Genomic DNA, 12,514 nt, shown 5'->3' on the forward strand with positions numbered 1-12,514 from the left:
TCAAGCTTCATATACAGAAATGTGACCTATACAGAAATACTTTGCAAACCATAACCTGCTAAATAAACATAAAAGCCTATCATTACAGTATATAAATTTAATAAAATCTTGGGTGAATAAAAGAAGAATTCATTTTGATCAAAAGCCAACAGCTAACTAAACAGGTAAGATACATCTGTTCTTGGCTCAAAGGTACCAGTAGTGACCAAATCCAACTTTGTCTTTCTTTCTTTCTTTTTGTTTTTTTTTTTTTTTTTTTAGGAACATTTAGAAGACTTTGAGATGCTATCTTTTTGGCTTTCCAATACGTGTCATTTCCTCAACTGCCTAAAGCAGTACAGTGGTGAAGAGGTAGGGGCACTCGCCTGTTCTGTGTTCTGTGCTGACTGCTGGTCTAGAACTTCCTTATGAGGCAGAGCCCACCACAGGGATTGGACATGTCCCCACTTCCTGGGGCAGCCTCTGCTCCAAATGGCTTCCTACTTTCCTCCTCAGCCAGGAGGCCAGCTTCACATTACTGGTTGGACAGGATTCACAGCCAGAGACTTCTAGAAAAAGGCCTGGACCTTGGGCATGATAATAAGCCTCCATTTTCCTTGAGTTTTAAATCAATGAGGTAGATTAGATGATTTTTAAGTTTGATTCTGGTTGTGAAATTCTGAAGATTTTAGTATTCTAACTCTAAAATACAACCTTTAGATCAACATGGCTGTTTCTTCAGAGAGGATCTGCAGGATTCTCATCTTCCTCCATAATCTGTACATCTTTTGCCATTCCAACTCTGCCCCCAAGGGGCTAACATCATAAAGGAATTCTCCACCTTCAAATACTCAAAGAGCAAAATTTCATTGACCTGAAATAACAAAGTGGCTTTTAGGGTTTTACTGCTCTCCCAATGTTTCTACCATTTGTCCCTGCACATACCCATGCAGTGTATGAAGTTTCCAGTGTCATACCTTCCCCAACACTTGATATTGACAGACATTTTAATTATTTACCAACCTCATAGGTATAAAATGATACCATGTCAACTTAAATTGCAATTACTTGATCACTAATGAGGTCAAGAATCATTTCATGTGCTCACTGGTCATTTAGGTTTCTTTTCAAATTACCTATGACATCAGTTCTCCATTTTGTTTAGAGGTGATTTTTTTTTTTAATGATTTGTAGGTCTTTATCATGGATAAACCATGGCTTGTCTTATATTTTTCTTTATGGAGTCTATCATACATAATTTCTGAATTTTGGTGTATCAATTCTATCCTTATATGATGTGTTTTAGTGTCTCGGTCAAGAAATTCTTCCCTGCCCTGAGATCGTGAATTTATTCTCCTACTTTCTTCTGTATTTCTAGAATTCAAATTGGAGCTCACAATTATGCTTTTACCTATCCAGAATTGGTGTGATTATTTATCCCATGATGTTGAGATAATGACCTCATATCTTTTCCCGTGTGGATAGCAAATTGTCCCAATGAAGGAAGAGTAAAATATAAAAGTAATTCTACTAGTATTACAGAACAAAAGGAGGAACAAGTAGAGAAAACTCAACCTCTGACTAAAAGGAATACCAACAGGAGCAGGGGGCACAGACCAGCCCATCTAAGACAAACAAGCATGTGTGAGACATTAATGGAAGAGGATATTATTCAACACCATTTACTTTTTTACCTTTTCTTTGCCCCCATCAGCCACATATACAATGTTCTTTGCTCTATCTATTCTACGTGTTTTTTTTCAGTTGCTATATATTCATTTCTATTTCTATGGTTTTCACCTATGCCTGTTACCATTATATCCTCTTCTTGTCTTAATGCTTTCTTTTTCCTTTATTTCTTTGAACATATTGAACATACTGTATTAGGCTGGTGGGCTGTTATGACAAAATACCACAGACTAGAAGGCTTTTAAACCGCAGAAATTTATTTTCTCACAGTTCTAGAAACCTGAAGTCTGAGACCAGGGTGCCAGCATGGCTGGTACCTGGTGAGTGCTCTCTTTCTGGCTTGTGGATGGCTGTATTCTCGTTATACCCTCACACAGACTTCCCTTGGTGTGTGGGCGCAGAAAGAGAAAGATTGAACTTTCTAGTGTCTTTTATTAAAGGCACACTAATCTCATCAGACGAGGGCCTCACACTTATGACCTCATTTGATCTGAATTACTTTTTTACAGGCCCCATCTCCAAATACAAGCATACTAGAAGTGAAGGCTCCAACACAGGAATCTGGGAACATCACAAATATTTAGTCCACTGCACACATCTTAAAATATTTCAGATTGATCTATGCTCTATAATCATTAAGTCATGAATCTCATGTATTGTATTACTGACCTCTTAAACCTCTTTGTTTCCTTGGGTGCTTTGCAGTTTTGTTTTGTTTTTTTATGAGCTTCCATGGAGGTTATTTTCCACTGTGTTCTGCTGGTGCTGGAGGCACATATTTGTAGGGTGAGTACAGTGACAGTTAGTTATAGAAAATAAGGGCTACCACACACGTGTAGAGCTCATTTGATACAAATAAGACATTAAGTTTTGAAGTATAGGAGCTGATTATAATGCCATTAGAGAGTATTTTAATTTCGTGCATGCCTATAGCATTCTAATATTTATATGTATTTATATGCTCAAATTACTTTCAGGAATTCATGAAGCTTAATAGTCCACATCAGAATAAGAACTGCTTGAACAATTTTGACCTTTCAGAATACAGACAGATTCTTAGCGATGTGGCAATACGAATATATCATCGGTTCATTGTTGTAATGGAAAATAACATTCAACCAATAATAGGTAAGAAAAGAATTGATGACCAAAAAATATTTATGGTAACACCGAAACCTTAAAAAAACAAATCCTGTAGGTCGTGCCTAGATGGCTCAATTGGTTAAGCATCCCACCCTTGATCTTGGCTCAGGTCATGATCTCATGGTTGGTGAGATATAGTGATTTCAAAGAACATAATTTTAAAACCAGAAAAATGTAACCATGTAAATGTCTCATTTTTAATTCTTTTCTATTGCTTGAAATGATTACTTCTCTAAAAAGTACATGGTTTGTAATTTCCTGCCTGGAAGGGTGATTCACCCCAAAGGGAAAGACCAGGAAGACCTGCTACTCCATGTGTAGCTACTCCTAGGTCATTACCATTTTTGAAATCTTAAAGTCCCACTCAGATTCTTGTATACTTTCTTCAACTTTCTGAAATTTAAATACTTCAGGCTTGAAATGGTACAGACCATGAGTTGTGTCAACCCGCTCCCTTTCCTGTGAAGCTGAAAGAAGAGGGAGTCCAAGCCTGCAAGAGGAGCTGCCGCCCTGTTGTACACAGCCATGTGCTCCGCCCACTTCCTACACCCCGTGCTCCCCACTCCTTGATTCTCTTGCTTTCCCCATCACAGCTGCATCCACGGCTAACTCTTGCAGAAAATGTCCCGGGTCCTGGAAAAGACCCTAGAGAGCAGTGGGAAATGTTCTCTGGTTGTCCCCACCGCATGTGCAAGAAATACCTGTGTTTTCCTCTGCAGTGCCGGGCATGCTGGAGTATGAGAGCCTGCAAGGCATCTCCGGCCTGAAGCCCACGGGCTTCCGGAAGCGGTCATCTAGCATAGATGACACGGACGCCTACACCATGACCTCTGTCCTGCAGCAGCTGAGCTACTTCTACAGCACCATGTGCCAGAACGGCCTGGACCCTGAGCTGGTGAGGCAGGCTGTGAAGCAGGTCTTCTTCTTGATCGGGGCGGTCACCCTGAACAGCCTCTTCCTGCGCAAGGACATGTGCTCCTGCAGAAAAGGGATGCAGATCAGGTAAAACCCATGATTCACCAGTTACACCGAGAGGCAGCTGGAAAGGATGCTTTTAATGTCTAGGGTCACATATTGCTGCCCCCTTCCCATGAGCTGCACTGCCTGGTGGGGCGGGGGGGGGGGGGGGGGGGGTTGTGCAAGAGGACTCTTGGGACTTTGGGGATGTCTGTGGTCAGGTGGTGGCCCCTCCACCCACCACTCTGCACCAGGCTAGCTTGACACTCAGGCCCAGGGCCTTTAGTGGCTAAAGACTAGCAACTAGTAATTGTAGATTTTAAATCCTGGCCCTGGGTACTTATCATACACTCAGCCAGTGTTTACTGACCATCACCTCTGTGAATAGCACTGCCTGGTGGAGGACACAGGAAACAAAGGAAAGAGCAGTTTGATCCCTGCCCTCTAGAAACTCAAAATAGCCAGATAATAATTCAAGGCAAGTCTGATTAAGTCACAAACGAGTGCTGCAGAGAAGAGAGATTACTGAGGACAGAAAAGTTAAGCCTGAGAGCTGTGCATTGAGTGATTTAAAAAGGGAGAAGAACATTCCAGGCAGGAGAAATGAGGCAGGCAAAGGCATAGTGCTGGAACTGAGAAGGACCGGTCCCCAGGCTTTGGTAGGTAGCGCTGTCTAGATTAGCAGAGGTTTGTTTTGGGAGCAGCAGGACCAGCAGGCTGAGGACATGGTAATCACTTTTGAGGTGTGTCCACCTTTACTTATCTCTTAGTTGAGGAAACACAAACCCTGAGCTACTGTTTGAATTAATGCTGTCACATGATTAGAAAACACATAAAATAGTGTAGATATTTAGGATTTTTTTATAATGTGTACAGGGATTTGATACCTGTGTGTGACATGAAAGCCTGAGGTCGTGTTGATAGTATCTTAAGCCAAGAAGTAAACGAGACATCCATTAAACCTTTTCAGCATTAATGAAACTTGGAATTGGACATCCCCTCAAACCAAGCTGGCAAATTCCCATGATACCAGGTTGAGATTTTCAGATAAGAATGAGTATTCCTGGGATACCTGGGTGGCTCAGTCGGTTGAACATCTGACTCTTGATTTCAGTTGAGGTCATAATCTCATGGTTGTAAGACTGAGCCCCATGTCAGGCTCAACACTGATGGCACAGAACCTACCTGGGATTCTCCTCCCTCTCTCTCTGCCCCTCCTTCCCCCTCTCCCTCAAAGTAAATAAATAAACATTAAAAAAAAAAGAAGGAATATTACCAAAGACTAGCCTTTGTGGATCTTTTTCTTTTCATTGAGAAAGGAAAGGGTTCTGTTTATTTCACAAGCTCCAAGAAGAAGCCCTGTAGGTCTCTGAGGTAGGATTCAACCCTATTTAGAGTATGAATACTTTATGAACACATAAACCTGAATGTTTCATTAGAGTCTTGACTAAGCAGTTGTCATTCCTTCTGTGGGTTCTCCATGAGTGAAGATGGTCATAAGCAAGACATGTGACTCTAGGTCCTGTAACAACTGTTCAGAGGAGAGGCAACTTCTGTCCCCATGGGTGCTCAGTGCTTTTTCCTTTCACCAATCAAAAGTGGACATCCAGGAAATAATTCCTTTAGAGCAGGTTGCTCTGAATAGCACATGCATTTGACAGGGATTCATTCATTCAGGTATTTATTAAGCCACTGGCATAGCAAGGCCCATAAGGATGTGAGGTGGCTTTACAATGAAAACACAAGCAACACAATAATAATACATGAATTCAGGTAAAAAATCAAGACCCAAAGGAAAAAAAATAGTAAACTGTGGACAGAGTAGCTAGAACACTGTTTCTAGCCCATGGGGGCTTTCTGGCTGGCAGGACAAAAAGCAAATGTTGTCATCGGCTCTTTGGTCTCGTTGAGCATGGTGAGGCTGATGTGCTCAGGGAAGATTTAAAGATTTTCCTAGTACCTATTTTTTTGTTCCTAGTCATGAAATATAAAAATACTATTTCATGTGGAACTTTATCTCACAATCTCCACAATAGCATTTTTACAGCAAATTTCATCGTGGCTGCTTTGCCCAGTGATCTTTGATAAAAGCCAACATACAGCATGTGGAGACAGTTCTGTTAGGAACCAGAATAACGTGGCCCAAGCACATACATTTCTTGCTGTACTGAGGGAATTTGCAAAGAACATGAAAAGCATTGATTGGGGCCTGAAAGGACAGGCAGAATTTCAGCCGACCAAGACTTAGAAGAATGAACACAGGCCTCAGTAAAGGATAACTGATGGTAGGTATTAATAGCTCCCTTTGAATGGAGTGTTGGATTGGTTACAGAGATAAGTAGAATGCCATTTTCCAGGGTGAGCAGTGCATGCTTTAGTCCCTCAGCAGTGGCAGCCACCATAAGTTGTTTTTTTGTGTGTTTTTTTTTTTCCAGAAGGCTTTAAACTATGAATTCATGGGGCGCCTGGGTGGCTCAGTCAGTTAAGTGTCCGGCTTTGGCTCAGATCATGATCTCATGGCTCATGGATTCGAGCCCCATGTCAGGCCTTGTGCTGACAGCTCAGAGCCTGGAACCTGCTTCAGATTCTGTGCCTCCCTCTCTCTCTGCGCCCCCTCCCCCCGCTCATGCTCTGTCTCTCTCTCCTTCAAACATAAATAAAAACAATAAAAACTTTTTTTAGATAAACTATGAATTCAATTCTGTTAATAGTTATTGGAATATTCAGATTATATATTTCATCTTTGGTGAGTTTTTTAAAGGAATTAGTCCACTCAAAGTTGTTGAGTTTATGTGCATAGACTACTGACAATATTTTCTTATTATTTTAGTTTCTGTAGAATTTGTAGTGGTATCTGCCCCCTTCGATTCCTATATTGGTGATCTGTGTCTTTTTCTCGTGATCCGTTTTGCTAGAGGTTTATCAATTTTACTGATCTTTTCGAGTAATCAGTTTTTACTTCTATTGATTTTTCTCTATTTTAAAAAATTTAATTGATTTCTATTACTGTCTTTATTATTTCATTCTTACTTTGGATTTATTTTGCTCTTTTTTTTTTCTAGTTTCTTAGGGGAGAAGCACTGGTTATTGACTTTGAGACCTCTCTTTTCTAACATAAGCATTTAATGCTATGAATTTCTCTCCAAGTGCCAACTTTATCCCACAAATTTGGAAATGTTGTATTTCCACCTTTGCTGAGTTGAAAAATAGTTTCTGATTTCCCTGGAGTCTTACTCTTTGCCCTGTGGATTATTTAGAAGTATGTTGCTTCTTTTTCAACTGTTCAGAGACTTTCTTGCTACTTGTCTATTCCTAACACTTAGTTTGATTCCATATGATTAAAGAACATATTCTGTCAAGCACACTCTTGGAAACAGAAGGGAGAATGGTGGCTGCCAGAGGCTGAGGAGAGCGGGAAAAGGGGAGGTGTTGTTCAGTGGATAAAGAGTTTCAGGTCTGAAAGATGAAAGAGTTCTAGGGATCTGTTGTTGCACACCGTTAACACTACTATACTCTACACTTAAAAATGGTTAAGATGCCGGGCGCCTGGGTGGCTCAGTTGGTTAGGCATCCGACTTCGGCTCAGGTCATGATCTCACAGTCCCTGAGTTTGAGCCCTGCTTTCAGCACAGGCTCTGTGCTGACAGCCCAAAGCCTGGAGCCTGCTTCAGATTCTATGTCCCCCTCTCTCTGACCCTCTCCCATTCATGCTCTGTATCTGTCTCAAAAATAAATAAACATTAACAAAATTTTTTTGGTTTTTAAAAATGGTTAAGATGGTGGGGTGCCTGGGTGGCTCAGTTGGTTAAGCATCTGCCTCTTGGTTTCAGCTCAGATCATGATCTCATGGTTCATGAGTTCGAGTCCCACATTGGGCTGTGTGCTGACACCGTGGCGCTTGCTTGGGATTCTGTCTCCTTCTCTCTCACTGCCTCTCCTCTGCTTGTTATCTCTCTCTCTCTCTCTGTCTCTCTCTCTCAAAAATAAATAAACATTAAAAAATTTTAAAGTTAAGGTGGTAAATTATATGTCTTTTATCATAAAAAAATAATCTCAAGGTGCGCACAGGTTGAAATATATCATAGATTAAGACACCAGAGTCACTAACCATCCCACTTTGAGAATTGCTCAGGTTTATTTGTTAAATAAAAACTTTTAAATATTTTTACATTAAAAAAACTTTGTATGATTTCAGTTCTTTTTAAATTTGTGAAGATTTGCTTTTATGCCTAGAAAATGATCTGTTTTTGTGAATGTTCCACATACAGTTGAAAAGAATGTATATTCTACTGTGTTTGGGTGGAACGTCCTACAAATGTCAATTAGACCCAGTTTGTTGATGGTGTTTTTCAGTTCTATATCCTTGCCGATTTTCTGTGTATTATTTCTGTTGATTACTGAGAGGAGTGTTGAAGTCTCCATCTGTAATTATGAATCTGTATGTTCCTTCAGTTTGTCAGTTTTTGCTTCATGTATTTAATGTCTTCTTAGTGAGTTGACCGTCCTAACATTATGTAGGGTCCTTCTTTAGCCCTCTAATGGTAATCTTCTCTGCCCTGAATTCTACTTTGTCTGAAAGCCTACTTTTTCTTTTAATTAGTGTTCTCATAGTGTATCTTTTTTCATCCTTTTACTTTTAACCTACCTGTGTCATATTTGAAATGACTTACTTTACTTCTTTTTTCACTTGAGAGAGAGAGAGAGAGAGAGAGTGTGTGTGTGTGTGTGTGTGTGCACGCGCGCACGGGTAAAAGTGGGGAATGGGGCAGAGGGAGGGAGGGAGGGAGGGAGGGAGAGAGAGAGAGAGAGAGAGAGAATGAATGAATGAATGAATCCTAAGCAGGCTCCACGTTCAGCACAGAGCCTGACCCAGGGCCTGATCCCATGACCCTGATATCATGACCTGAGCTGAAATCAAGAGTCAGATGCTCAACCAACTGAGCCACCCAGGTGCCCCTAAAGTGACTTTCTTATAGGCAGAGTACATTTGGATCTTGTTTGGTTTAGTTTTGGATTTTTTAAGGCAAGTCTGACAATCTGTGCTTCTTAATTGGAGTGTTTAGGCCATTTCAATTTAATGTAATTATTAATATGTTTAGATTTAAGTCTACCGTTTTATTATTTTCTATTTGTTCCTTTGGTTTTTATTTCTCTGACTTCCTTTCTCTGCCTTCTCTTGGGTTCTTTGAATATTTTTGATACCACTTTTATTTTTTTTTGATATTTTTAACATTTATTCATTTATGAGAGGCAGAGAGCACAAGCAGGGTAGGGGAAGAGAGAGAGGGAGACACAGAATTGAAGCAGGCTCCAGGCTCCGAGCTGTTAGCACAGAGCCCAATGCGGGGCTCGAACTCACAAGCTGTGAAATCATGACCTGAGCTGAAGTTGGACGCTTAATTGACTGAGCCACCCAGGCACCCCTTAATACCCATTTTAAATTTATCTACTGTGTTTTTTAGTGGTTGTTTTTTGTGTTTTTATGTTTTTTGTGTTTTTTAGTGGTTGTTCTAGGGATTACAGTATGTATACTTAACTTCTTCAGTCTATTGAGAATCATTATCTTAACCATGTCAAGTGGAATGTAGGAAGCTAACCATCACATAGTCCCCTTTCCCCTTTCCACTTTATGTTATAGTTGTTTTATGTATTATATATACATAATCAAAAACTGTTCTGGATAATGTTATAATTTTTATTTTAAACCATCTAAAATATTTTAAGGAACTCAATAGAAGAATCGCCTATTATATTTACTCACACATTTACCATTTCTGTTACTCCTTCATTCCTAAAGTTTCAAGTCTTATTTTTTCTCCCAAATGTCATGTTAATATCATTTCCTTTCTTTCTGAAGAAATTCTGTCAGTAGGTCCTTGTACAGCAGGTTCACTGGTAATACTTAGTTTTCTTTCACGTGAAAATGCCTTCATTTCACCTTTGTTCCTAAAGTATGTGTCTTAGGACTTAAAGACTTAGGATGTGTCTAGGTGTGGATTTCTTGGGGTTCCCAAGAATCTCTTTGAGATTCCCTGAGCTTTTTGAATCTGTAGGCTTGTATATCTCACTAAATCTGAGACAGTTTAAGCCATTTCTTCAAATATTTTCTCTGCATCTTAATTTCTCCTTTCCTCTGGAACTTCAGTAACACAAATGTTAAATCTTTCATTATTATCCCATGAGTCCATAAGGTTCTGTTTATTTTTTGTTTTTTTCCCTTTATATTCTTTAGATTAAATAATCTCTATTGACCCCTTCAAGTTCACAGATTCTTTCCTCTGCCATGTCTATTTTGCTATTGAGCCTATTAAGAGAATTATTTTTGTTACTGGATTTTTCACTTCTAAAATTTTCATTTGGTTTTTCTTTATATCATTCTATTTCTTTTCTGAGACTTCCTATCTTTCCAGTTACTTCAAGATAGTTCATCTTCACTTTTTGGAGCATTTTTGCGATAGCTTCTTTAAAGTCTTTGTGAGATAATTCCAAGTGTGCATCATCTCAGAGTTGACACCTGCTGATTGTCTTATTTGATGCAAATTGAGGTTTTCCTGGTTCTTCATATGTCAAGTAATTTTGAATTGTATTCTGGACACTTTTAATATTACACTATGAGATTTTGAATCTTTCATTGTTATGGAGAATGTTGGTATTTTTATCAGATAATCACACCATTTGAGTTCACTTAAAAGTTCTGACCATCCTTGGTGGCTCGTGTTTCCCACGTCAGTTTTCAAAGCCTTTGTAATGCTGTTTGGTTCTGTCTCATGTGTGACACACAGTGGTCAGTCTGAAACTTGCATGGTGCTCTGTCTCATGGTTAGTCTTCAAACTGTGTGCTGTTGAGGATCAGATCCATGCATGAGCCCAGAGGAGTGTACCAAGGAGTTCATAAACAATTTCAAGGGATTGCTTTCCCAAGTTCCTCCTCCTCCAAATCACCCCTGATACTTTCCAGATTGCTGGAAATCCCTCTTTGGTCCTCCAGACAGAAAACTGCGGCTTTACTTACCTCACTGTGTGGTGTACTTCCTGCAAACGTCTTCATCTGAGGCTCAGTGGTGGCAGAATAGAACAATGGAGGTTCACCCCCTTCTCATGAACCACAGTTGCTCCATTTGGAGAAGATTTTTCTCCCTGAGAATTTTAGCTTCTTCCTGGACTCCATTGCCACCATTGCTACCACTGCTACCACAATGAAATTGGGACTTAAACGTGAAAGAAGAAGGTAAAAGGAGAGGATTTCCACCCTCTCAGGAGCTTTAACACACCTCTTTTCAGCCCCTCAAGCCAGACCTACAGGGCTCCTTCTGGAGCTCTTTGTTGTCATCAGTACCCACCGCTGAGCTTCAGGCTTCTTTGAGGTCAAGCTAATGAATAGCAGATGGAATAAACTGGTAAACTGATTATCCATTTGGCAATACCTCAAATACTGGTCTTCTTCCCCGATCCATCTGGTACTATTTACCTTTCAGAGTCATCAAATAGCTGCTTCAAGATATTCCATCAAGCTTTTATAGTTGCATTCATTGGGAGGGGCAAAATGGAGTGTGCTCTTACCAAGAACCAGAACTCCACCACTGATTCCCTCCCCCACTCCCACTTTTTTTTTTAATTGAGGTATAATTAACATAGTGTTATACTAGTTTCAGGTATACAATATAATGATTCAACAACTCTATACATTACTCAGTACTCATCAGGATAAGTCTACTATTAATTTCTTTCATCTGTTTCGCCCATCATCCCACCCACCTCCCCTCTGATAACTACCAGTTTGTTCTCTGTATTTAAGAATCTGAGGGTTTTTTTCTTTGCTTCTTTTTTCCTTTGTTTTGTTTCTTAAACTCCACATGTGAGTGAAATCATATGGTATTTGTATTTCTTTGACTTATTTCACTTAGCATTATAAGCTCTAGGTTCATCCATGTTGTTGCAAATGGCAAGATCTCATTATTTTTTATGGCCGAATAATATTTGATTGTACATATATACCACACCTTCTTTATCCATTCATCTATGGACCAGATATACACCTGGGTTGCTTCCATATCTTGACTATTTTAAATAATGCTATAATAAACATAGGGGTGCATATATCTTTTTGAATTAGTGTTTTTATTTTCTTTGGGTAAATACCCAGTAGTGGAATTACTGTATCATATTCCACCACTGATTTTTTTTTAATTTTTTAATGTTTATTTATTTTTGAGAGAAAGAGAGAGGGAGAAGAGGAGTGGCAGGGAGAAAGGGAGACACAGAATCCGAAGCAGGTTTCAGGCTCTGAGCTGTCAGCACAGAGCCCAACACAGGGCTTGAACTCACAAACAGTGAGATCATGACCTGAGCCAAAGTCGGACACTTAACCCCCTGAACCATCCAGGTGCCCCTCCACCACTGATTCTTAAGTGAGAGAATTAACATGCTCAACATCCAGATTAAGGAAGTACTGTAGCAGGACCAAACAGAAAGGATTAGAAGGGACAAGATGAGAGGCCCAATAGGAATGTATTGTAATAAGGACTCAAACTAGTGGGACAAAATTGACAGTGCAAAAAAGAGGGAAACCAGTGTAAGAGATGGTATCTCATACTCAGTACATCCCTATGGAATTGTTGTCCCAGTGTTATAATCAAAGACCCACATAGGGAGTTGCTAATTTAAAAGGTCAGAGCTAGAAATGACCTTAGAGATCACCTAGTTCAAAACTCAATTTTTTAAAGTTTATTTATTTAAGTAATCTCCC

General features: G+C 39.7%; 1 protein-coding gene across 1 annotated transcript in view; it reads left to right on the forward strand.

Annotated features, from left to right (window-relative positions):
• Positions 1–12,514, forward strand: part of MYO5C (myosin VC) — a 102,704-nt gene that overhangs the window by 83,421 nt on the left and 6,769 nt on the right. The window contains exons 36-38 of the mRNA XM_042941995.1: positions 262–351; positions 2,646–2,796; positions 3,531–3,813. Coding sequence (XP_042797929.1) covers positions 262–351; positions 2,646–2,796; positions 3,531–3,813 — 524 coding nt within the window. The remainder of the gene's footprint in view (positions 1–261; positions 352–2,645; positions 2,797–3,530; positions 3,814–12,514) is intronic.

Source organism: Panthera leo, chromosome B3 (assembly GCF_018350215.1).
Source record: "Panthera leo isolate Ple1 chromosome B3, P.leo_Ple1_pat1.1, whole genome shotgun sequence".
NCBI classification, from domain to species: Eukaryota; Metazoa; Chordata; class Mammalia; order Carnivora; family Felidae; genus Panthera; species Panthera leo.